We start from the raw sequence: 27,808 nt of genomic DNA, 5'->3' as shown, positions 1-27,808 counted from the left end.
TCTTAAACTGTTGGTGGTTCTCAATTTATTGGCAAAACATTTTTCCCGAAATGCCAGACTATCATCATAACAAGTGCCCTAGAAAAACGTCATTTCTGGCTGGGTGTGGTGGCTCACACCTGTAATCCCAGCACTTTGGAAGGCCAAGGCAGGTGGATCACCTGAGGTCAGGTGTTCAAGCCCAGCCTGGCCAACATGGTGAAACCCTGTCTCTACTAAAAATACAAAAATTAGCCGGGCATGGTGGTGTGCGCATGTAGTCCCAGCTACCCGGGAGACTGAGGCACAAGAATCTCTTGAACCTGGGAGGCAGAGGTTGCAGTGAGCCGAGATCGCACCACTGCACTCCAGCCTGGGCAACAGAGTGAGATTCGGTCTCAAAAACAAAACAAAAACAAGAAATTTGTTTCTAAAGTCACTGCCTTAACACCCCAAAGAAGTAATTCATCATGAAGGTTATACCTTCAAAACAGAAAAACAAATAAATGAAGGTGGGTAATCTTTATATATCAGCCTCTATAACAAAATGGTAAAGTCATGTTTTCTTCCTAGTCATGTCTCAGAAGATAGCCAAAGGGGTTGTTGTTGATCTTTTCTATTTGTTTGTTTACCTTTCTATTTTTTTCTTTTCAGCCCCCACAACAAGTTTAAATATTAAACAAAAACCCACCAGCACTACCACCACCTCAACAACAGTGTAGTCTTTGGGGACACTTCTTGTAGCTTTGCCCGAGTCAATTATGGGATTCATTCTGTATCCAATCATCAAAGTGAACAAACTTCCTTTCACCAAGTCAAAGACACTCTAATGTACAATTTGTGCCAAGATTATAGAGACTCATAATTTTCAGGTGTGACAACACTCCCAAGAATTTTAAGATTTTCCTATGTGTCATTGCAACAGGAGAATTGAAAAAGCAAGAGTACAAGGGGAGTTGGAATAATTCAGGCTAATGTTTACTGAGAAAGTCATATATCGAAGGGAAAATGGGAGTAAGTCTGACTGCCATAGTCAGACTTACTATGTGTGTGGAGTAGAGGGGACCTTCATAATGCATATGTTTTCTGGCCTGTGAACTGGAGTCCCTGGGTGAGTACTGGAGTTCTAAAGACATGTGAGCTAACCCTGCTCCCCTGTGTCTTCTGAACAAGACATGGCAAGGCAGCAATACACACATGTGCTTTCAGGCAACTCATGTTTTAGGGTAAGTACTTTTGGGGTCACACACTGTTATTTAATATCTGACAATTGACATAACTGATTTATCCATTTTAGTGAGAAGGATTTTTACGGTAAATGAGGTTTTCAAGTATTCCAAGACTGATTTGATAGTGTATTCTCAAAAAAAGCCCTACACATCATATCGCTCCCAGTTAAACAGTGCTTTGATGCTTCATGATGTCCGTATTTAGGGTCAGCATTCATTGTTCAGCTAAGAACACTAGGTCCTTGGAATATGGCAAGCGGTTGAAATAATGGCCTCAGTTTCTATGACATGGGTGCAAATCGGTCTGTTAGAGCTCACAGTAGAGAGCTTTGTGAAACACTGTGCCGATCAGCAGTTTCCCTTTGTACACAGAGGCAACTGTACTGCCTTGCAACACTGTGCCATTTTCTGCGTAAACCTGTGTCACTTTAGGTTCTTCTGTTAGAATGTTCTGGATTCGAAGCACCTGTGGAAGAAATAACATTGGGTTAATATTTTTGTTGTCACTTAAAATAATCATGCAGAATAGGGTTATCCTCCATAAGAAGCCATATAATCTTATACAATGAGATAAATCCTATTTTGTTCCAAAATTACACTTAACACACCTGTTTCCTCATTTGGGAACAGGTGGGTACTGATCTCAAGTGATCTTTAGCAGAGGTGGAGAGTATCTAGACCTACAGGGACGAGGCAGGAAATGCAAATGAGCAGCGCATCCTGGATGTGGGACATTAGGGAGCAGTGGGGATTTCAGTCAATGTGGAGGGAGGAAGCAGTTACTCAGTATGATGGTTAATACTGACAGTCAACTTGATTGGATTGAAGGATGCAAAGTATTGATCCTGGGTATGTCTGTGAGGGTGTTGCCAAAGGAGATTAACATTTGAGTCAGTGGGCTGGGGAAGGCAGACCCACCCTTAATCTGGGTGGGCACAATCTAATCAGCTGCCAGCAAATATAAAGCAGGCAGAAAAACATGAAGAGGGGAGACTGGCCTAGCCTCCCAGCCTACATCTTTCTCCCATGCTGATGCTTCCTGCCCTCAAACATCAGACTCCAAATTCTTCAGTTTTGAGACTCAGGCTGGCTCTCCTTGCTCTTCAGACTTGCAGACAGCCTACTGGGGGACCTTGTGATCAGGTAAGTTAATACTTAATAAACCCCCCTTTACATATATATATATATATCTATCTATCCTATTAGTTCTGTCCCTCTAGGGAACATTGACTAATACACTCAGCAATAGCCAAACTGTTGCCATGCAGTAATTAAGGTCTGTTTTCATGTATTTTCAGGTAAGCCAGGGAACTGGATGTTTACACTTAATTCCTGGTTTTTAAAATGCAGACAAAGAAGAAAAAAAATTTTGGCCCTCAAAAAACATCTCTGTACCATACTCATGCGTTCTGAACTTAACCTCCTGTCTCTAAATGTATAAGATTTTGTAACAGTTTCCTTCACTTAATTGAGGAGAAATGTGATTGTATCATTAATAACAGTGTAGTATCATGTTAAGCCAACCATATGAAATAGCCAATATTTGATCATTCTGGCTGTCAAAAATAGCAATCGCATGTGATTCAACTTAGTATGAAAAGCACTACACTGAGGTGGGAGACCTGGGTCATGTCTTGGATCTTCCACTGACATTTGTTTCTCATCTGTAGAATGAAATGGGTGGGACTAGATTATCTCTAAATTCCCCTTCAACTCTAACTTTCTATTATTAAGCCTTTATGATAATACATAATGACTTGCAGAAAGGATATCTACATCACAAATGTGGCAGACTGTGAAGGCCACTGCATGGATATAAAAGGGTCTATGGGAACGTTCAAAATGACCTCTTAAAAATAGCTGGCACCAAAGACAGATGTCTTAGGAAATTGCCATAGCATTAACATGTAGTAGTTACAGGGAAATAGTTGATGGTACACCTTGGCTTAGCTAAGCTTCTTGTTAATAAAACTAAATCACTCTTCTAGGGGCAGTGCATTAGATAATGAATTGTTATTACTTTTTGCTATTCCTTTGCAGATCAATCATTAGAAATGAAGTATTTTTTCCAGAACAACAAACCAAGTCCATGCTATAGCAAATGACCCAAGATTACTAAATGAGCTAACAAGCAAGAACAAATTAGAATCTAACATTCTGCTCAGTTCTGAGCACTGAACACTCCACAGCATACATTTCTTCAATTCTATTAAACGTACCATTCAGCAACCCTAATAGCTAAAAACTAGCAAAAGGCACAAAGGATTGCCATTAAACATGATCACAATTGTCCTGTAAACCTAGAGATAAAAGGTAAGAGAGCCATAAGGTAAATGGAAATATACATTTGGATTTTTTTTTTTTAACCAAAGAGATATGGGCTTTAACACTTTTTTTTTCCTGTTGGGCAGGTGAAATGGACTCTTAAGACTGAGCTTTAACAATACACAGCAGTAGACAATATGTCAAAATGATATCATATATATGATGTAAATAATAAGTATCCTTAGTAGATACTGAAAACTCAGTAAATGTGCAAATACCTATATTGAAGTAGGTTGCAAATTCTTATTTATACCCAAAATAGTTCACTGAATAAAGACCATGGACAAAAAATGGGACCTTTGAGTACTGCAACTAAGGTGGAAGATGAGATCTTCTATGCCAGAATAATTCCAGCTATTTATCTTGCCACCTGCAGGAAGATCTAGAGAGGCTGGCCAATGTGCTCCAGGACTGGTCCATTGCATGTACCTGTGCGTATACCACCACACAGGAAGGGGGAGTTGAATAGGAAGGCATGTAACAAATGAATGATTAAACCATAGCAGTATGGCATCATTATGTTCTTTGAGGATCCCTTAACCAGAGGCCAAGTTCCTCTCAGGCAACCCTCTCCACCCACCACCGTCTACCTGTTCTGGCCTCTGGTATTCACTTCCTCCCTCCCTTGCTAGCCCTGGGGTACTGCATTATCCTCTGTTGATTACCCTACACTGTGTCCACACATTTTGTATATAGTCCTTTGATTAAACTCCCCTCAAATTATCCAGTTTAAGTGTGCCATGTGGTTCTTGCCTAGACTCTGACTAAAGCACCTCCAAAAGCCTCCATTTCTGATCATTTGGATCATCTATCTACGTCCCCCCTTTTATGTGCACATAGAATTGAGAATTGGCCGGGCACGGTGGCTCACGCCTGTAATCCCAGCACTTTGGGAGGCCGACGTGGGTGGATCACAAGGTCAGGAGATCAAGACCATCCTGGCCAACAGGTTGAAACCCTGTCTCTACTTAAAAAAAAAAAAATACAAAAAATTAGCCGGGCGTGGGGGCAGGTGCCTGTGGTCCCAGCTACTTGGGAAGCTGAGGCAAGAGAATGATGTGAATCTGGGAGGCGGAGCTTGCAATGAGCTGAGATCGCACCACTGCACTCCAGCCTGGGCGACAGAGCAAGACTCTGCCTCAAAAAAAAAAAAAAAAAAAGAATTGAGAATTATGTTTTCAACTGAAAAAACAGTAGCTGGGAATAAAGTCACTTATCTGGTTCATTTTTAAAACTTACCTCCGATGCAGGAGGATTCTCTGAGTCATAGAAGAAGATTTTCATGCCATTGGGATGGCATCCGACCCAAAGGTCTCCTGTCTCAGGATCCACAGATATGTTATCCACGAGGGTATTAAAGTCGAGGGACTTAAGAGATTAAAAACAAGAAAAGAACAAGACATAAAGTAAAACACAATTGTGATGGAGCAAAATATATCAGAGAAAAGTTGCCTCTTGTCCTTGGTCACCACGCTGCTGCTTCCAAGGATACAATTCCGCCCCATTTCAATAGGACTCACAAAATTCCTCTGACCTTCATCTATGCTAGTATTTTGTCAATTTCCAGGGCAGAATTGGGCAGGGGGGAGATACTGAAAGCCAAGAAAGACTGTTAAAAGTTAGACAAAATCATTTGTACCAACATCTGTGCATGGACCTAAAACTGAAAAAAAGAAGTTTTCAGTGCAGCACCTAACAGCTCCTTCTAAAATGGCATGTGCTAATGATATTTTAAAAAGCATTCAGAAAACAACCAGGAAATGTAGATTCTTTCTCAGAAGAACATCAATGAAACGTGGACTCTTTAATGGCTAATCATAGGCTGTGCAGCCAGAGAAGAAATGATCACCCAGGGTCTCATTTTTGCTTTGTAGTTGAGGGAAAGTTTGTTCTTTAGTTTCCTGATGTTATTCAATTCCCTGTTCTTCTGCTGTTTATTCTCTAAATATAAGTTGCAAGCATTTGATGACTGCACAGATTGCTGTCGAGGCTCTCTACAAGGATCATAAATAATACCAATGATTCTTAATTCCACCATTCATCATCTTGGCTGCCTTCTACCGGGGAGAAATCCCATCTATTCGTTTACCTCTAATTCTCAGTTGGAGAAATAATATCTACCATGTACCTCAGAGGCCAGCATACCTCAGTGCCCAGAGAACCTGTAAATAACTGGTCATGACTCATTGCAAAAGCCAGGGAATGAGCAGACAGCTGCAGAAAACCAACATTTCCCTGTGCCTCCTACTCAAAATGAGAGCTGTTCTTCACATGCCCAAGGAGGGATTAGAGGGCTCAAGCATCATGGCAGAGCCTCAATCTCGCCACCATGCAGAGCCATCAGTCTTTCTTACCCCAGAGACAGGCAAGGCAGGTGGCTCCATGCTTTCTCCATCCCTAAACCCCTGTCCATCCCAGTATCAGCACACCACTCTGATACCATAATGTCTTTAAATGAGGAAAATGTTTGTTTCAGGGCTTTGCTCTTATCTTTGGAAGCAGTACAGCCAATTGGTGAATTCCATGGCAGATGAAACCTACTGAGATGAGAGTGAGAGTGGGAGAAGGACACAGAAACCTGGGGTCCCATTCATTCAACACGCAATTTCTGAGCTCCTACATGAGGTCTGCAAGGAACGCAGCACCTGGAGAGCACCAGGTACCCAGCAGACACAGCTCATGCCATGGAAGTGCTGACAGTCCAGCAGGGAGCCTGTTCTGAGTCCAGCAATGAACTATTTGCCTTGCAAATAAATAATTCCTCTCCATGCTAACTCACGGCAAGACCCCTGCGTATCACATCTCACACTCCCATAAAGGCAACTGGAAAAATTCGCATTCCTTGGTCAAGAAAACATAATAAATTATTCTCTTTGGGGAAAACAGAGTATTCTCTGTTAACAAATATTCCAGGTTTTTGCGAATTGAGGTTCATTGAAGTGTGACTAATTCATTGACTAAGTCCTGGAATCTTTTTTGGAGAGAGGAGAGAATTATTTCTATCGTAGTAAAATATATATAAAATTTGACATTTTAACCATTTTTAAGTGTAAAACACAGTGGCATTAAGTATATTCACAATGTTGTGTAACCATTATCATCATCTCTCTCCAGAACTTTCAATCAGCCCCAAATAGAAATCCTGTACCCTTCTCTCCCACAAGTTCCTAGTAATCACCATTCTATTCTATTTTCTGTCTCCATGAATTTGCCTGTTTTAGGTACTTCCTATTAGTAAATCATACAATATTTATCCTTTTGTGGCTGGCTTATGTCATTTAGCATCATGTTTTCAAGGCTCATCCATGTTGTAGCAGGTATCAGAACTTCATTTTTTTTTTTTTTTTTTTTTTTTTTTTTGAGATGGAATTTTGCTCTTGTTGCCCAGGCTGGAGTGCAATGGTGCAATCTCAGCTCACTGCAACCTCTGCCTCCCGGGTTCAAGTGATTCTCCTGCCTCAGTCTCCCAGGTAGCTGGGATTATAGGCATGTGCCACCATGCCTGGCTAATTTTTTTGTATCTTTAGTAAAAATGGGGTTTCACCATGTTGGCCAGGCTGGTCTTGAACTCTTGACCTCGTGATCCACCCACCTCAGCCTCCCAAAGTGCTGGGATTACAGGTGTGAGCCACTGCACCCGGCTAAGAACTTCATTCCTTTTTAAGGCTGAATAATATCCGATTGGACATAAACCCATCCACACCTCATCACAAATTTAAGATTAGCCTCAGCTAGTTTATCAAATTACTTGGCACTCTCGGGCATTAATTAACTGATATTAATTAATACAGTCTTTCAAAAGAATGAATAATGTGACAATTGATGGATAACCTTTTTGGGGTTTTCATGATGGGAGACAGGCACGGTCTGTTGCTGAAATTGGCCTCGCCCTCAGTCTCGCCCTGGTGAGAGCAGAGCCTTGACATTCTGTGGTGAATGTATGTTACATTGGGTTCTATTCTCATGAAATTCTTTAACTTTCGTTTTACAGAAATACCTATTGTTAAAACCGCAGCTTGCTTTTTATTCCCTCAGCCAGTACGAGCGTGTGAAATTCCATTTTACTTGACCTAATACCAAACTAGCCCTGCCAGTGATTTTTAATGTCAAACACGATGTTACATTTGATGTTGCTTTAAGGTAATTTTCTCTGAGTGAGGCCCCTCATGACAGTCTCTCGGATGTGCTGACAGGAACAGTCATACAATTGGCGCTGACAGTGCTTCCTGCAGTGGGCGTTTATGGCAGGAAAGCACCGTCTTGTTGTTTTTCGGAGGTAGAGGGCTGCTTTCTTAGGGCTCTAGTTTGCTCTTGGTCTCTTTCTCCTCTCCTTTGTGTTTTCACCCCTTTTGACACCAACCTTCAGACGACCAGAATTGGTGGGGGCAGGAGGTGAACCCCTGAAGCATGCCCAGCCCCACCACAGTAATTTAACAAGTATTTGTTAAGTGCCAGCTAGGCAATGCGAATTGTACCAGAAGCAAATAGAAAAACAGCCTGTCCTGGTGGAGCTTACACCCTAGTTGGGGAATCAGGTAATAAAGGGGATGAATAAAATATATAGTATATGTTAGCAATACACGCTGAATGGAAAAATAAAGCAGGAAGGGCGAGGGAAAATATGTAGGGGGAGGGAGCAGTTCCAGGTTTCGAAGACCGAGGTGACGTTTTAGTAAAAATGAAAGGAGATGAAGGAGAGGGTCATGGAGATCTGAAGGAAGGTTTCTCCTCCTAGCAGAGGGTATGGTGCCCCGTTCTGAGACAGTGGCAGGAGACGTGGGGCAGGGACACAATGGTTGGAGGTAAAGGCAGAGAGGTGAGGGGCAGCCAGGTCACCTGGCAGCCATCGTGAGAGCGTGGACTTCATAAACATTGCGGAGAGCAGCCCTGCATGAAGTAAAATTGGAGGCTATTTCTTGGCTGTTCCATCAACGCAGAGGAAAAAAGAGAAAGAAGGGGAGGAGAGGGAAGGAAGGCGGAGGAGAGGGAGAACAGGAGAAAGGAAGGAAGAAAGGCAGGAAAGGAGGGATGGAAGGAGGATCTGGGAACACAATGCGAAGCTTAAAATTTGCTACAGCAGAAAGAATGCAAGGTTCACGGGTGAGAGGTGGGGTTTGCTGTTTGCCACTCTGCAGTTGAGTAAAAATGAACAACAAACACATAACCATGCTAATGACTCTTAATAAAGGAGTGAAAAATTGGTTCTCACCCACTCCAATTAAGCAGTCCTTTTTTCTTCACATTTAATTTCACAAATCAATTAGAATCTAATTATCACTCTGCAAACTTACAGTGTTAATACATCTTACCTTCAATGGAGTTAAAGTCCAATTAGCATGCTTTTCATACACATGAATCTTATGAGCCAGCAATTCAGCTATATAGACATACCTTCAAAGAAGAAAGAGCTACATCAAAGTACTAGAAGTAACACAATTTGAGAGATTAAGATGAAGTTGTAATAACGATTCATCGGGAAGAACTTTGCTTAAGGAATGGAAAATGGAACCCATCTCAAACACACTAAATTCTGAAAGAACTCAGTGAGTTTACAGTGCACAGAGGGGTTTAATCTCTGAAAAGTTGTTTCTGAAGGAGGGGACATAGTTGTCCTTATCAGTACGGAAGGAACTTAGCCCTAACACCAACTTTTAGTATCTGGGAGTGAAATGCACTACAGTGTTTCTCTTTTGGTTTGTCAATTTAGTGTCAAGCCCCAGGTTCTGCATTTCAGGGGATAGTGAGTTCTCTCTCAGGAAAGTTGCAGGAAAGCCCTTGGACAACAGCCCCTTGTTTTAATCCAGAGAAAATATAAGAGAAGAAAAGCTGCTTGGCCTGGATTGAGAGAAGTCTTCCTCCTCTTCTGCCCTGAGTGTGGTCCTGACCCTGTGGCTTTAGTCATACCCCACAAAGATCTGGGGTTAGTCTAAGCACTGTGCATCCCCCCAACAACAAAAAAAAATTACTGCTCAATTATCTTCTATTTTCAAAAACTGGTCTATGATATGAATAATTAAAAGCTGTCCCTGTCCCTGTTGCTCTGGCTTGCTTGCTTGCTTTTTCTTTTTTCTCTCTTTCTCTTTCTTTCTTTAACTTTCTTTCTTTCTTTCTTTAACTTACTTTCTTTCTTTCTTTCTTTCTTTTTCTTTCTCTTTTCTTTCCTTCCTTCCTTCCTTTCTTTCCTTTCTTTCTTTTTTTTTAAAAAAAAAAACAGAGTCTTGCTCTGTCACCCAGGCTGGAATGCAGTGGTGCAATCTCAGCTCACTGCAACCTCCACCTCCCAGGTTCAAGCAATTCTCCTGCCTGGCCTCCCTGGTAGCTGGGATTACAGGAGTGCGCCACCACGCCTGGCTAATTTTTGTATTTTTAGTAGAGATGGGGTTTCGCCATGATGGCCAGGATGGTCTATGACCTCAGGTGATCCATCCACCTTGGCCTCCCGAAGTGCTAGGATTACAGGCATGAGCCACCACACCTGGCCCCTGTTGCTTTTTCTAAGCATATGTTACTGACTCTGAAATCCTTGATGATGACACAAGATGAGAAAGGGCATATGTATGGATGAATATAGATATTTCATGTATATACCAATGCTATCCAAAATGCAGTCTCCAGACCAATGTTGGTTTGCAAATTGTTTGTTGTAGCTCACCATGAGATAACATTATAAATCAAATACATCATTAAGCACACTGCTTAGTTAAACTGACTTGTTTTTCACAGTAATACTTTCTTGATGAAGGAAGTATTGCCTTGATTTACATTTTGGTACAAATTCTTTATCTTGTCATAAACCTTCACTACTGACATATACCTGCATACTATTCATCTCATTATACACTCACATCTTTACTCAAAGCAAAGCTATTCAGACATACTAAATCTTCATCACAGTTCCCCCTCTTAAGATGTACTTTCTTTCCAAAAAGGAAATAAAGCCAGTATGCCTTCACAATGAAATTTTTGATTTGATCATTTCACCCCCTGAAAAATTAAGACATTTTACATTTTTCCTAATTTTATCTCACTAGGGTAACATGTTAAAATGTATCATATTACTTAAAAAAAGAATATATTCCAAGATCTCTCCTGAGAATCTGAGTAAATCCACTACATTTCAGACAGTTCACATACTTGCCATCAGGTGAAACGTTGATTCCATTAGCAAAATCAAATCCTTCTGCCACCACTCGAACTTCACTTGGACTATAGTAAACAACATACGACCACGCTAAACCCAAATACACCTCCCAGGATCGTAAGTAGGGGTCAAGAAAATAGTGATCATTTGTGGCATAAAAGTGCTCAGGTCCCACAGCAACAATATCATTCAAACTGCAATTAAAACATACACACATAGTATATAAGGTGAAGGTATTGAACATTACAGGATTATTAATTGGCATTCCTCACTGTCTATTCCTAAAATCAAGATATGGCATGGAGCCTTCATGCTCGCTATAATGGAACAGAATTAATATGAAATTAGTCCTGCCAATACAATCCTTAAAGACAATCATTGGTCTAAGAAATCTGAGGAGGTGATTACAGCACTGTAACATAAAAATCCTATTATATGTATCTTAAAATAATGTTACGTCGTGTGTGTGTGTGTGTGTGTATCTGTGTGTGTCTGTGTGTAAACACACTAAATTCAGTAGAAATTAAATTAGGCCAGAAATCAGTGTCAGGGCAAAAATGTGCTCACATATCTGTGCTCACATAGAACTAACTCCCATAAGAAATTGAAAAAATGCTGAACCAGCAGCCTGGATACTTGCATTTTAGTTAAAGCTCTGCTACTGTTAGCTGTGTGATCTAAGAAAAATCAATCTTTTCACATGTCAGGACCTCAGTTTCCTTATCTGTGAAAGCAGGATGATAGACTGGTTGATCTTCCAGCCTTAAGATTTCGTGATTCTAAACTGAATGAAATGTCCATGAACAAGAATGCTCAGAAATAGAATGCTATGGCTTCTTTTTTTTTTTCCTTTCTGATTAGGATTCTCTGTTACTGAAAATGTAAGATATATGAGTCTATTTTTCTGCTTTAATAGGTACAATAGTGAACACATAAGTGAGTCATTCTTTGCTGATTGAGGTGATAGAAGTTCCCCAGAGCATGATCTGGGAGAAAATTATCTCTGCTCTATTGCAGAGGGCGTCATGGCCAGCGCATCAGCTCTGACGCAGCTCTGAGCTCTCAGGCAAGTTAGACAGGCATGCAGAGCCTCAGTTTTCTCATCTGTAAAGAGAGGTTAAAGGATATTCTCAAAATCATACAGCTCATTAGTAGAAGACTAAGGGTCAGGATCTTAATTTGTGGAGTTGCAGTGGGAATTACAATGAGACAATGCCTGTTGTGTGCTTTGCAGGGAGTATGACATTCAATAAACCCTCAGTCAATGCTAGCCACTATTACAACATGAAAAAAAGAAAGGTCTCAGAACTTAGGATTAGTCTGGACGGGCTCCAGGCATAAATCTGCAATCTGATTTTACTCTCTCTTTTTTAAATTTCTGAAATTAGTATGCTGGACTATCATTTGTCTGTTTTTCACAGAAAAGAGCAAAGTGGAATGGTTTAGAGCAATAGCTTTTTATTGCTGAAAATTTACTACCCCCAGGTGTAGTAAAATAAATAAATAAATAACAAATTTTTAAAGGGTAATAGAGTAATAGCTTTGAAATCTGATGGACATCATCTGAATCCTGACACTGCTTGCTTGTGGGGCCACAGCATTGTCACTAAATTTTGAGCCACTATTCTGAACCTCTGTTTTCTCTGTATACCTTGAAAGGCTAGAGTAAGAATAAAATGAAATAATGAATGCAAAGGCCTTCACACCATGCCTGGCATACAGTAAACGACCAATAATAACAGTTGTGATATATGAATAGTAACAGGTTTAAATTATAATAGATTTAGTTATTGGAATATTAATGTTATAAACAACCATAAAATACAAAGAAGAAAATTCACACAGCTAATCCTTGGGTTGAGAGAGCAGAACTCTAGTTAATTATGGCACCGTGGTTATTTTCAGTCTCCTATGCTGCCTAAGACCAATATTTTTGCAACTGGCTCAAGAAAAAAATACTCCAACCCGGTAACTTAGACAAACCTGAGATTTCCAAGATTAAATGTTAAAACGCATAATTTTTTTCACTATTTTGTAGCGGTTTAAAGCACTAGCTCTGAACTCATGTTACCAGGATTAGAATCACAGCTGCACCATTTACTGATGATGTCATCTGGGGAAACTTAACAATTCGTCCAGGCCTCAACTTTTAAAAATCCAAAATGGATATAATAATAACACCTAATTCAGAAGGTATTTGTAAAACATCAATAAAATAATCTGTTTGAATTAGTTAGTGTAGCACCTGACTTACAGAGAAAGCTCATTTATTAGTGTTATCATTTGACCAGCTTCTCCATTCTGCATACTTTTCTCTACTTTAAATCTTGGTGTTCTTCACATTCTCCACTCAGTGACCTTATTCTCTCTCCAAAATATATTTGTTAAATGAATGCATGAATAAACTCTTCCACCAAAAGCTGTTCTTTGAACTTTTACTCATCTTGGTGGGGCAGAAGATGACCTGAGCTGGGGTTTCTACTTGGCCACTAGTGAGTTGATTGGCCCTCATCCAGTAACTCAATTTCTCTCCAATCTCATTTTCCTCATCCTCAAACCACCAGATAAGAAAGAAGAGGAAGGGGTCCTGGTAACACAGAGTGCACACTATATACCAGCCCCTTAGCTAGGTACCTGCAAAGAGTATCAATCTAGATTTACAAATATGGAGGTAGTCAAATGTTATACATAAATTATATAAAAATAGGTTGGGATTCTAGAAAATCGTAATCAGTTGGAGGTAAGTGTTTCAGAAGATAGTGTTAGATTGCTCTCCTAAATCCATCACTGGCCTTACAAGCCAAATCTTCATAGGGCATGTGAGGAAGTTGACTGAGATTGGAGATCGTTGAGTGTTTTATTTCACCATATGTTACGTGAACAAGATGCCTAGGGTGGAATTGAGTGTTACCACATATCTGCTATTGCATAAATTTTGTGCAATCAAACAGCAGCGGAGGCAGTATAAGGAGGTCTTAGATGCACTTGATTCAGGGTCTCCTCTTGGGTCTGTGTTTCTAATTCGTGGAAATTCTAAGAGTCTACTTTTTAATATAAATAAATAAGCTCATGATGTCAAATTTATCTATGAAGGCTGTTTGGGTTTGAAATACTAAGTCTTGTTCTGAAGAAGAGAAGGATTTTTTTCCTGGTAATAACTTGAATGGAGATCCTGAGGCCAGGAGCCAGCGTCCAACCAGCTCAGGAAACAAGAGAGGAAAAGAATGGGCCATCTCTGAGGGGCTTGAGTCCTCAAAAGGTTCTTCAGAAGAGCATGTGGAGGAGTTTGTGATCATTAGAAATGAGAGTTGAACAGCCATACCTACTCTGGCCAAAGGAAAAACTAAAAGTGGATTAACTATCCACTACAGCTAAAGGAAAATAGAAATGTGATATATCTCAGTACTTAGGCAGAAGTTTATGTCTGATGGTTTTTAGATGCAAAAGCGATTTTTCTTCTTCTTGAAATTTAAACAACTCCACCGTGGACTTGGCATCTGGATGGTTCACCACCAGGAGGTACATGGCATTATCTGAGAGGAGATTAAAAACAAAAACGAAACATTAACTGAGCTCTCACCATCAGCCCTGTCTCCAAAAACCAATTTCAACCCACCTCCAGCTAGTAGTTAGGATGTCAGACAGATGGAATATTTTCATCTCTTTGTAGAGAGAAGCATTTGTGATTGCTCCTGTTCCAAACAAAAGTGGCTCAAGGAAGAACCAGTGACAGTCTCTGAAAACTCAAAACTCCACAGGAGAAAAAAAAATTCTCAAGAATGAGTATCACTGACACTAAAACTCCAAAGAACCCTTTAAGTTTTCCAGTTCAAATGGTCTCCACGAGATGCACAGTTGCAATGAAAGGGATAAAAACCATGGGAACTCCCAATACGAGAAGGTGTGATCAGGTGTAATTTACACAGTATGAGATGATAAATTCCATAGAAGAACATCTGAGAAATAGTAGCAAACAAACAGAAGCAGCTTCCTTGGGTCAGTGCGACTTTAAGAACACAAAGGCGACCAGTCTAAGCGGTCAAGAATGTGTGATCAGAGTTGGCAAGTGAAAGTTAGATTATGATCTTTGCCTTAAGAAAGAGTAGGTCTTTTGAAACCTCTGACATGATTATATTGGCGTTTTTGTTTTGTTTTGTTTTGTTTTTGAGATGGAGTTTCACTCTTGTTGCCCAGGCTGGAGTGCAATGGCGCCATCTCGGCTCACTGCAACCTCCGCCTCCCAGGTTCAAGTGATTCTCCTGCCTCAGCCTCCAAAGTAGCTAGGATTACAGGCACCCACCACCATGCCTGGCTAATTTTTGTGTTTTTAGTAGAGATGGGGTTTCACCATGTTAAGATGCAAATTTTGGCAGGTTGAATTGAGAAGATTTGAACAGAGAAAGCTGCTAAGATGATTTTCATTATCCCATTCAGCAAACAAGTGTTTAATTTATTTCAGTTGGTGTTAAATGCTACAAAGGAAACATACAACAGGATAAAAGAATAGAGAGTAATGAAGTACTATCTTCACGGGAGTCAGGCATGTTCTCTCTGATGAGGGGATGTTAGAGCAAAAATCTAAGTGAAATAAGAGAACGAATAATGTGGATATCTAGGGAAAGAGCATTCCAGGCTGAGGGGAGAAAGTGTGCAAAGGCCCAGGGGCAGAACTTCCTGGACATATTCACTTAATTGTGAGGCTGTGCTGGGAGCAGAGTGAAGGCAAGAGAGAGTGGGAGAGTGAGAGGGCTGAAGCCACAGGGAGCCAGAATCAGTCTTGTTAGGGCTTAAGGTGAAGATCCAAGCTTTGCTCACTGGGGGATTTGAACCAAGGAGTAACATGAGCTGAGGCTACAGCAGTAATCCAGCAATGTGGAGAGAAAGGACTGGACCAAGAGGATGCCACTGGCAATAAAAGGCAGGAAAGGTCATGAGAGGCATTTGACAGGAAGAATCCAAAGGCCCTAAATACAGCTGAGGAAGGAGGATGCTGGAAATCAAATTCAAGTGAGGATTAAAACCTGAATTCACATTTTGTGCGGTGGATTCTACTTCTAGAAATGTATCCTAAGGATATAGTCACAGAAAATACATGTGCGAGAAAGTTTATTTTGGCATTGTTTGCAATGAGCATAAAGGTGGGAACAACCTAAATATTTGCTAGCAGATGAGCTATATTATGGTGCTCCCACACAACTGAATCCCGAATCGCCTTGGCAAAGCAGCTGCAAATGTGCTGTATATAAAGGAGTCCATGATGTAGTGTTTAATGCAGAAGCAATTTATAGAAGGAGTTGTGTAATATTACCTCATTTTTATTTTAAAAAGTATCCACACATCAAACACTATATTTCTTTGCACTTAAAAATATTTTTAAAGGCCGGGCGCGGTGGCTCACGCCTGTAATCCCAGCACTTTGGGAGGCCGAGGCGGGTGGATCAAGAGGTCAGGAGATCGAGACCATCCTAGCTAACACGGTGAAACCCCGTCTCTACTAAAAATACAAAAAAATTAGCCGGGCGTCGTGGCGGGCGCCTGTAGTCCCAGCTACTGGGGAGGCTGAGGCAGGAGAATGGCGTGAACCCGGGAGGCGGAGCTTGCAGTGAGCCGAGATCGCGCCACTGCACTCCAGCCTGGGCGACAGAGTGAGACTCCGTCTCAAAATATATATATATATTATATATATATATATATTTTTTTTTTTTTAAATAAAACATAATGGTGATGAATGGGTGGATGAGTGGAGAGTCCATTGAAAGGGATATATATATATATATATATATATATATATATATATATGTATATATGTGTGTGTGTGTGTCTCACATGGGGAAGAGAAGGAAATATAAAAGGATGGAAAATCATTTTCAACATTTTGAGTTTAAAGTGTCTATAGGAAAGGAATCCAAATAGAAGTGTCTAGTAAGCACCTGCGGCATTAAAAGTGAAGGGCTAATGAAAAGAATAATAATAATAATACCCCTATTTGGGGATGTCCTCCTAGAAAGCAGGCAGCGTGACACTGGTTTGAAAGTTCTAAAATAGAGAAAATATAGAGGAAGTAAAAGATCAAACCTCTGGGGTAGTGCTCAGGGAAGTAGCAATGAGTGACAAAACAATGAATTGGGGAGAAAACCTGTAGTAGGATGAGAACCGGAACAGCTAGGTGCACTGCAGTATAAGGGAAGAGCAAGTTTTGTGAATGAGAAAATGGTGAACAGCATAAAAGGAGGTGAAGGAGGCTGAGCGCGGTGACTCACACCTGTAATCCCAGCACTTTGGGAGGCCGAGGTGGGAGGATTTCCTGAGCTCAGGAGTTCGAGACCAGCCTGGGCAACATGGTGAAACCCCCATCTCTACTAAAATATGAAAAATTAGACCACCTGTGGTCTCCGCTACTCAGGAGGCTGAGACAGGAGAATTGCTTGAACCCGGGAGGTGGAGGTTTCAGTGAGCCAAGATTGTGCCACTGCACTCCAGCCTGGCAGAGAGCGAGACTCCATCTCAAAAACAAAACAAAAAACAAAAGGAGGTGAAGGAAGGAAGGAAGGAAGAGGGAAAGAAGGAGAGGGAGGAAGGGAAGAGAGGAGATTTGTTAATAGGAACATCACTGATGATTCTCAAGGTAGCAATTTTAGCCATCCACAGTGGGGAAAGTCCAGAAGAAGAACTGAATGAGGGATCATCTGATGATGAAATGGAGGTAATGGGTATAAACGTGGTTCTTAACCCTAGCCTGGTATTTTTATCAACTGAACAACTTTTAACAAGTACTGTGATCCAGGCCTCCCTCAGACTAATGGAATTGGAATCTGTCGAGCTGGGGGCTGGGCATCAAGTCTTTTTAAACTCTTCAGGTGGTACCATTGTGCAACTGGGGCTGAAAATTAATACAGAGACAATGAAGTGACAGCAAATAGAAAGGGAGAAATGGGGTAAAGACATAAAGGATGACACCAAGTTATGACGAAAGGGACCAACATGCAGAAGAGCATTTTGAACACAGAACAGAGGAACCAGCAGACAGGAGGCATTGAAGGTGATGGGACTGGCAGAAAGCTGACCATGGTGACTTTCTGTCACTGGACCTATAGGTTACAGATGCCTTGGGTTAGAAAAATCTGTTCCTGTAAATGCCTGAGTCTTGAAAATTGTTTAAAACGGAAAAGCTGTAATGATCAGGGCTGGATATTATTATTATGGTAATTATAGGGATAATGTGAATGTTAGTATTTTACAAAATTAGGTGCTTTACAAATCTTAAATATTTTAGCATTCTCAAGTATTTAAGTGGTTTTACTATAAAGTTCAATTAACATAGAGGGTAAGTTTAAAACCCAGAGTAAGAACATTATTCATGATTTTGCCTTGTTTGGATGAGAAAAAATAATTCATTTATTGGCATGTTTTTCTGTTTCTGTTTTAAGTTTGGTTTTGATTTTAATAAATAGTAAATATTGTTACCTTCATCTGTGAATGTGCTAATCCCATGAGGGTTAAATGAAGATAAATCAAATTTACTTCCAGTGATCCCCAATTCCAACACTGTTGGATTTTCTTCATTCAGGTCCATCAGAAGTATTTTTCCAGGACAGTTGGGGTTGAAGCTCTTTATTCCAGGATATTTTAATCCCTTATAAACCATGGAGGAGAAAAATCAAGCACAATACCAGTACTTCAAATGCTAATAGAGGCGCTGCATGGCCCATGGGTTCGTGTTGACTGCTCCAAACCACAGGGTTAGCCAGATGGCCACATAGGAAGCCTCTTAGTTAGCTTGTGTGATGGGTCCCCAGGAGAAGTCTTCTGGAAGCCACATGCTCCACTAGACCACCCCACACAAACCCTTTCATCCCCTGCAGCAAAGTCATATGTGCACCACACTACAGCTTCCAGCCCATGAGAAAGATCAAAAATGGAAGAGCAGACCAAAGAGGCAATTAATAATAGTCTTCAATGATATAAGCAACGAATACAGAGAGAATATTGCTTATGGCTTTTAAACTGTTCCCTGGTAGGTCCTTGGAAGCATCTCAAAGACAGAGGTTTAGTGGGCCAGAGGAACTACTCCTTTCTTAGCCTTCAATCAAAACAACAAAGCTCTTGTTTTATATATTGTGTTCCCATATAAGATTTTGCTTGAAATACGCCTTATGTTGCTCAAGAAAGTTTGCAAGACATTGCTTTGCAGGATGACTAGTCTACCATCTTTGTAAGAGAAAACTGGACTAAATAAATTACAAGGGGTAGCAAAGGTTTTTAAGTGGCTGGATGATTATCTATCGTTTCCTATCAACTCTGTTATGTAATGATCTCTAGGCCAGATGGTGGACTTCTTTTGTTTTGCACTATATCAGCTACCATAGCGATCTATATGCAGAAGAGTTTCAGCAAATATGGTGGATTCTCTCTTCAAAGCTTGGGAATTGGGAATTGGGACCTATCAACAATTTTAAATTAAAGGGCTTATTCTGAAATTTGTTTAAAAATGTGAAAGTTGAAATGACATGTGAAGTAGTATACATTAAATGTATATTTAATTTAGCAAATATTTGAATATGGCAATTCTAAGTGCTTAGGGAATAGACAATTGAGGGGAAAACAATTCTTGAATACACTGAACTCACAAAAAAATTGCTGCAATAGAAGCTAAGGTAATATGGTTCAGTGTAGACCGAAGAACACAAATATGCATAGAACACGCATGATCATAATTATAGCACAAGTGTAAATGCATACACAATTTGTCTTTTAAAACATGACTGTTCATTTTATTTGAAAGTGGGCATGGGTATACAGAAAGCCTAAGTGAAAGACTTAAACTGCCAGTCCTAGCAAACTTTCTAGAACACAGAAAAGTGAAAGAAAACACTCACAGAGCTAATGAAAGCCAGTCCATTAGGCAGTATCTCCAAGTCTTCAGAGCCAGTTTCTGCCAGAAAAGAGAACAGAAAGTACAGGTTGCTTCATATTATTTCAGGAAGTGGATCCATTTCTTCATCACACCTCACTTAAAACTGGGGCTATATATTACTCTTCTTTAATAGGTTCAGAATAATTCATTCTTTCATTTATTCAAATTGATGAATGCGATTATATGGGAATTGAAAATATATTAATATCATTAACAAGTTTAATTAAAATTTACACTTAGTATATTTGTTTTAAATTGATGGACTAGAGCTTTTTCCTCAAAGACTGAATCCTTTTAAAGTTCATGGAAATTCACAAAATATACAAAAGCCATGATTATTTGAAAAGAACTTGTTGTTTTCTAAAGATACAAGGCAAATTACAAATATATGTTGATACTTAATAGTTCCAAATCAGTTAAACCCTTGGAAAGCCTATTGAAGATATAAGCAAATTCCAGATAGTTGAGTTAACGTGGGGATACATTTTAGGTGATCAAGAATATGAATTTTTACTACTAATTATAAACATCAGTTAAATATGACTATCTTCAAGTTATACTTTAAGTACGTGTAAATTTTTAACATTTCAATTTATCTAGAGAAAAATGAACTATTTGATAGGTATTTATACACTTAGTGGAAAGTTTGCTTTTCAAAAACCCAGTGATATTTGATATCAATATCACATTTTTCTAGAAAACAATTGCACCATAAGATATCTAGTGAAATTTAGTGGTACTAAGTCATCTGGTCTAGCCTCCTGAGCCTTAATCAACTGAGATGAATAATTCTAAAAGAACAGAGAAAAAAAATAAAAGAAACACCCAAAGCACACAAAAGCATGATCTCAAACCGATTGTCCTCAAATAACAAAGCTGGTTGGTTGGAACCAGCTGGAGAGTTGAGCCCAGGGACTCTCCTTGTTGGTTGCCTCCCAGCTGCTATTCTCCTACCCTTTTATCTTTGCTGACAGGGTCTGCCTCCCACATTGGAGGCTCGATAATTACTTTCCCAGCATCCTTTGCAGCTAGGGCACCAGCATGTCCTACAGCTCTGACAAATAAGATCTAAGGGGAAATCTGCTGAGAGCTTCTGGAAAAAATTTTCCTCTCCAATATCAAAAGAGAGACGCATAAGGAGAAGCCTTGTGGTAATTGCAAAGTCCTGTCAGAGCCTTTCTAAAAAAAGTTACCTTTATTCACTGCTTTATCTGGCTCTCCCTCCCTTCTTCTGCCATCTCCTCAGGTTAGATTACCATGGAATTAAACATTATTCTATTTTTCTTTTTTTTTTTTTTTTGCTCTATTGATCAAACAAAAACAAACAACCAAAACTGCCAACACCTTGGCAATATGTTGGTGAAGTCAAATGTCAAACAACATGGTACTTATCATTAACTACCACTGACTCTCCTGATTAAAAATTTTATTTTTGGACAGAATTAAACAGGCACATTAATCACACAAAGAGCAAAAAAATACCGGAAGTTCAAATGAGACCCTTCTTCCTCTCACATACATACCGATTCCTTTAACTAAATTACAGTTAGGAAGTTCTACGGGTTGTACCTCTCGGAGAGCATTAAGTCGTGTTCTGTGGGGGAGAAAGAAATAAAACACACACAAAACTATTCAGAAATTATAATTAAGTTGCAAAGGTAGGCAGCCCACAAAGTTCTCCTTCACTGTACTTTGCCTGAGTTTCAACTCCAGAGTTTTTCCTGCAATTTTTCCAGGCAAGGCCAGGGCAAGACAAGTGGGGAACTCTGCGTACAATATTTAGTTTTTATTTAGCAGAGGTGGATAGGTACACATGAGAGATACATAATATCCTCTCCAGGGCTCTGTGTACTTTGGCAGGAGCAGGAGCAATTTCATCAGTGTGTAAGGACTGCTAGGTGGAAAGTCCGGGTAAATGGCAACACGGTTCCAGTTTATTCCATTGATGTTTTAGAGTTGCTGACAGATGGGCAGCCTCCTACTCATCTGCCCAATCTGACTCCACAGCCTGGACTGGGCATCTGCTTTGTGATGTAGTGCTTGAAAAATACAGGTACGTTGAAAGGATTTGTAACTTCAAAAAATCATATACAAGGCCTGCATGTAAAAAGGCATTTAATACACACAGGTGCACTCACACACACATACAGGAGCGACTTGTTAGATATGAGTGCATAAACACCATGGAAAACGTCTGCGTAAAGGACAAAGGAAAAATGAACAGATGTGAGAGGGAAGTACCAGCCGGCTGCCTGAGCAGAGCGAAGCTACTGATGCTGCATTTGAAAGAAACAGACGACATTAGCACAACCAAGAGATTTAAACAATAAACTTTTTTTTTTTTTTGAGAACTAATGATACAGTATTGTCATAGCAAGTAGTGACAATTATCCAAATATCCCTAAAAATCTTATTTGGCTTCAGATAGGCTAAGAAATTTACTTGTACTCACAGGAGGAAGATGGGCTACAGGGGGAACAGACACGCTAGATAAAATTCTTACCGATGTGGTAAGAATTTTACGAATGATACGAATTTGGGGGCGATTGATCTTTCATTTATTCATTCAGAAAAAAATGAGCACATTCCTACCATCAGGCCACTGGCTATCATTTTCACTCTCTAAGAAAATCTGACCTAAGAGGCAAGGAGTACCTCTTAGTAAACTGCTTTGTAAAAGTGCCACAGTTTGTCCCAACGCACAACCAGAGTAAAGAGCCACCAGTCTAGGTACTAGAAACACAGAGATGAATGAATAGATGATGAAGGTTTGGACAGTGAGGAGACTGTGGTTTCCTAATTGATAGATGTGAACTTAGAAAACAGGCTTCCAAGGAAAGTTGGAATCTGTCCCATAACCTAAGAAATGGAAAGGTATTTCCAAAATGGAAATCTGACATTATCATTGCAAATATTCACAATAAGGAAATAAAAGGGGAAGTGATAAAGCAGCGGCTTACAAACTTTTCAGACAGAGACTCACACTAGGAAAAGTATTTTATATGGTGCGAACGCCCAGCACATGCACAAACATACGTATACACATCTGAATCAAGCTTCACAAAACAATACTCGTCCTAATCTGTGTGATACATTCCTAACTTTTCTGTTCAATTCTGTTTCATTTATTTTAAAATGTTGGTAGTTATTTACTAAATTGACTTTGTTAGCCACCATTTGAAAAAACTCTGGTCTAGGGAAAGTGTAGTGAATATTTGTAGCATGCCCTCAAGGAACCAAAGGGCAGGTACAAGATGTTAAGGGTGATGGTCATAACCGAGGACTACACAAAGACTGGCATGGAAGGAGAGATTCAAGGACATAAAATCACTGAATGGGCCAAGACTTGTGAAAAACACCAAGGATAGTCAAATTCACTTTTCTTAGACTCAAAACCACACGGGAAGAATACTCACGCTGCCTGACTCACAAGGGTCACTAGACATATGGGTTCACAAAAGATGGAGAAAGGCAGAACTGGTCAGCTCCTATTCTAATTCAGGCTTCTTTCTCATAGAAGATGATCTCTAGCCTGGAAAAGGTAGAATAATCACAGTTAAAGGGAGCCTGGGGCGGGCAAGGAGGCATTAAGTCAGCACCTGTTGATTTGGGTTCCAATTTGTGGCCCAAACACGTCATATCTCAACAGGATAATCATTGCTACTACAGTTCAGGTACTGTATATGCCCTCGTTTAATCCTTAAACACCTCTGTGAGGTGTTATTTTCCCTAAGTTATAGTTGACCAAGGTTAAGTGGCTTTCTAAGGCCACAGAGTTATAAAGTGGCTGAGTAGGGATTGGAATTCAAGTATGAACACAAAGCTCACATTTAGCTCTCTGACCAGGCAAAATCTACAGAGAATACTGCTTAAAAGCTGGAAGATGCACCTGAAAATTTACCCATCTATGTTATTATCATCCAACTCATATTTTTTCTACCTCATTTTCAATTTATTAGGAAATATCTTGTCAAAGGCTTAAGTCCAAATGTTCTGGGACTAAGAGATAAGGGTCAATGTCTGAGATATATCCCTGATTCACTAGACTCTGAACTCTGTGCAGAAACCATACAGCCTTTGCTGTGAACTTGTCTGAGTCTGCTTTGTGTTGCTGTAAAGGAACATTTGAGGCTGAGCAACTGATAAAGAAAAAAGGTTTATTTGGCTTATGATTCTGGATGGTTAGAAAGTTCAAGATTGGGTATCTGCATCTGGTGAGGGGCTCTGGCTGCTTCCACTCATGGCAGAAGATGAAGAGGAGCCAGTACTCGCAGAGATCATGGGATGAGGGAGGATGTAAGAGAGGGGAGAGGTAGCAGGCTCTTTTCAATCAACCAGCTCTCTCGAAATGAATAGAGTGAGAATTCACTCACTCCCAAGGAAGGTATTAATCTATTCATGAGGGATCCATCTTCATGACCCAAACACCTCCCATTGGGCCCCACCTCCAACATTGGAGATCAAATATGAGGTTTGGAGAGGACAAACATCCAAACCAAAGCAGAAGTATTCAGTGAAAATACATGCTGGCTGCTTGCAGAAGAAAGCAGAGATCTTTGCCTAGGCATTAAGAAATCCGTATCCATTCTCAATATCTTCTTGGGGCCAAATTCACTCTTATCAGTCTATTTTCTGCTACTACACATGCCTCATTCATTCAAATTCCTTTTCATGGACTACTATGTGCCAACCCCCAATAAGGGCTCTCACACATACTTCCTCATTTAATCTTTTTAGCCACCTTTGAGAAAAAGATGAATGTTTACCCTGTTTTGTAGGTAAGGAAATGGAGGCACTGAGAGGCTGAGTAATTTGCACGTGGTTTCTTATTTAAGAGGGTAGAGTTGGGATTTGAAATTAGGTGTCATGATACTAAGGACTCTTTCCTGTATCTCTTTCAAACCTCTTTTTATTTGCTCACACTTTTCCCTTCACCTAGAATGCTCTTAAGCCCGTTACCCACTGGGAAGACCCCTACTCATGATGCTTTGTAGCTTCTCCAGTCTTCTGCGCTGGGATTAATAACTCCTTAGTTTACCCCCAGGAACCTTCACATATACGTCTGTCAACTTTCTTACCATAATTGTCATAGTTGTCAGTTTCACAGCTGTCAGTTTTTGTTCTTTTGCTCCCAGTAGACTTTAAAATTGCTGAGTGAATACTGCATCCTATTCATTCCTATAACCTCCAGCAGAAACACAACATTTGCAAAGAGAAGGTACTCTGCAGATGTCCACTGAAGTGTTTTGTGGAGATACTAGGCAAGTACATCGGACTGAGAAGATGGTGTTGGTTGCATTCATAGAGGAGACTGGAGGGTTGGAGGATTATTTGTCCTTATCTCAGACTTTCAATGAGGTATGATTATAATACATATTCAAGTATCACTCTCGATTTTTGAGATCACATATGACAGCTATAAAAGCTAACATTTACAGGACACCTGCTATATGCCTGATTTATATACATATATATACTTAGTTTTATTTATATGTTTTATGTAAATATAAATATAATATATGCATATATATATATATATATATATATATGCTGTAATATGTATTATTATCCCCTAATTTTCGGGTGGAGAAACAGGCTGGAACTTTTCTGGAATAAAGTGGTAAAATAACTTGAAAGTTGCAGAAATGAGATCTAATCCAGGTCATCAGGAATCCACCACTACTCTCTTCCCACAACTGTGTGTTGCCTACAGTAAGCATGGAATGGCAGAAATGCATTGAGAGGCCCAACGTTAGCTTTGTGGTTTCCTTCTGAGAAGGGAAACTCAGTGGACTCACGTATTGCAATTGGCAATGTAGGGACAAGGAAGTTGTCATACAGATGCTGCAACATTCCATAGCCCAAGTTGGGGTAGGGGAGGGGAGCTGTTTCTACCATCATCCAAGGCATTCCATGGATTTGTGCGGCATATACAGCCGACTACAAAGGTGGGAGACTCGTGGGTGGGAGACTCGTGGTCTAGGGGAACTCTCTCAGTTCTTTTCTCTGTGCTGCTCCCACCTGGGAAACTCAGAAGTCTCTTGAGGCATCCCTTGTGTGCTTCCTTAAGTTCCCTCCAGCCCACACATATATAGCTTCCTGTGAGCCCCACACACATACACTCCAAGTCTGAGGAAAAAAGGATGCATCTACCCTGGGGATTTGGCTTGCTCCTGATGCAGGCCTCGTGATGTCATCTCTTGCCTTCTCTCCCTGGGGCAGATTCATTATCTCTAATCCCCCAGGGAGTTTGTTCAGTGACGCTGGTTCTGATTCAATAGTGTGGGGCAGGGCTTGAGATTCTGCATGTGCAGGGAGCCCCTAGGTGACGCTCAGGCATCTGGTCCCCAGACCCAGTTGAGTAGCTAGGTTTTAGGGGTTTCCAACAGTGGGTACAATTTCCCCTCCTTCCTCTGTCTGGGCCACTCCAGGAGGTTCAGCAACCCATCCTTTATCTATATATTTTTATCTATACCTATAATCTCCTTTGGCAGCCACCAGCACTGTGATTAATAAAAACTCACAAACTGTAATTTTTACATGATTTAAAAGCCATGAATATCAACTGCTTCTTACTTTTTTTCTGCACTCTGTAACTTAAAAAAATTAGAAAAACCTCCACAATAAATAGTAAAAACCCATTCTGCATGTAAGCTTCTAATTAGTCCATAAGCTCATATAATTTTTTATATTTAATTTTTATTAGGTTTTACTTTAAAGTAAATAAGGCATTGTTGACTAAGCCTTAGAGACTAGGATGATCTCTAGACTTTGAACTCCTGTTAAAAGTTATGAAACTTTTGATACATTCTTAAAATATCCCCACCTCCCTTGTATAGCACTTAACCCTTTATTAAATACTTTAAAGGGAAGCAGAGAACTAACATTTATTGAATAGCTACTCTGTCGCAGGCAGTGTGTATTACCATTTCCAGTTAACTGAAGCAGCTAAGTTTAGAGATGTAAAGTGATTTGCCCAAAATCCCATACTCACGGGGCAGAGCTAAACCCCAGGACATCAGATGCTGGCTCCAGGGTTCCCTCTTCCCGGCCTGCCCCCACTGAAGCGAGCCATCACAGCACACGTTAGCTCCCACCTGCTCGGGTCCACATGCAGTTTTGCTGTGGCCCTCAGTAGCCTCAATTTGAGAATCTTCAAGCCTGAAAGGTTTGCCATGGCCAGGCAGTCAAGGCGCAGAAGCAACGGGGGCTCCTTTCTCTAATACACAAAATATCAGGAGAACCCCCGGCCTGGGGGTTCTGTAGCCAGGGCACACAAATCTTCATGAAAAATTAATTCGTGTATGTTGACAACCTGGGCACTCACACCCCTGGCAATTGCCTCCTTATCCCATGTCTCAGGCCATGAGCAAGAGTTTGTTTTCAAGTGACGCTTGACGGCTGGACAAACATTTATGAAACCCCCGCAGAGTGTGCATCTAGCACCTGCTTGTAAATGTTCTGTTAACAGCCTGGACCCAACTCTCTGGGGGCTCGTGGAGCTGGCAGGGAGTGAGTAGGACGAAGGCTGCAGCCCTCACCGCAACCCAACTTACTGGTAAGAAGACTGGTGGTTCCTGAAGAGTGCCAGTCCCATCCCCAAGAGAGTGAGCGCAATCAGCTTCGCCATGGTCGGGGATAGACGAAGGGATCGATGGGCACAGACGCCGACGGGCTAGGAGGCTCTGCCTGCCTGCAGCCGCAGCCCCGCTGGAGCAGCGCCGATTGGCCCGTCCCGCCCCTCCCCGCCGGGTCCGCAGCTAGCTGGGCGGACCAGGTGCACAGAAGGCGCGGCTTGCGGTCAGCTCCCACCGCCGGAGCTGAGCACTTTAAGCCAAACGCCCCATTTTGTTCCTTCCAACTGTAAAGAGAGAAGACCGAGAATAAGTGCCTAGTCCGGTCGGGGAGGGGAAATCAAACAAGCTGAAGCAAATTGCCATGGGAAAGGACAGTCAAGCTTTGGTGAGCACTCACTTTGTGCTATCCCGGTCCTTGAGGCTCAGAGAGATTCAGTAGCTTGATCATGGTGACTGCCAAAAGGGTGCGGAACGGAGGGCTGTAGTAGGAACCCCTAAGATCTAACTGTTCTCACCAGGCTACTACTCTGTGTCACCTTCCAACATCTGGATTTCAAGCATCTTTCTCTCAACACCACTCTGACTTTAGAGTTCACTCAAGTACATCCCCCACACAGCTCATCCATTTCCTCATGCAGTTGAC

The 27,808-nt window shown here is 40.8% G+C and overlaps 1 protein-coding gene across 1 annotated transcript; it reads right to left on the bottom strand.

The window, feature by feature from the left end:
• Positions 1 to 114: 114 nt before the first annotated feature.
• On the bottom strand, positions 115 to 27,275 carry PON1 (paraoxonase 1). Its single transcript, XM_055269982.2, has 9 exons — positions 27,145 to 27,275; positions 21,112 to 21,182; positions 19,551 to 19,606; positions 18,139 to 18,307; positions 14,081 to 14,207; positions 10,668 to 10,868; positions 8,843 to 8,924; positions 4,773 to 4,901; positions 115 to 1,674 (listed from the first exon to the last, which is right to left on the bottom strand). Exons 1-9 carry the CDS (start codon positions 27,216 to 27,218, stop codon positions 1,516 to 1,518), a joined length of 1,068 nt encoding a protein of 355 aa, XP_055125957.1. The 5' UTR covers positions 27,219 to 27,275; the 3' UTR covers positions 115 to 1,515.
• Between the last annotated feature and the right edge of the window lie 533 nt (positions 27,276 to 27,808).

This window comes from Symphalangus syndactylus, chromosome 3, assembly GCF_028878055.3.
Source record: "Symphalangus syndactylus isolate Jambi chromosome 3, NHGRI_mSymSyn1-v2.1_pri, whole genome shotgun sequence".
Classification (NCBI taxonomy): Eukaryota; Metazoa; Chordata; class Mammalia; order Primates; family Hylobatidae; genus Symphalangus; species Symphalangus syndactylus.
Note: the sequence above shows the minus strand (reverse complement) of the source record. Positions and strands in the feature narration are given on the sequence as shown.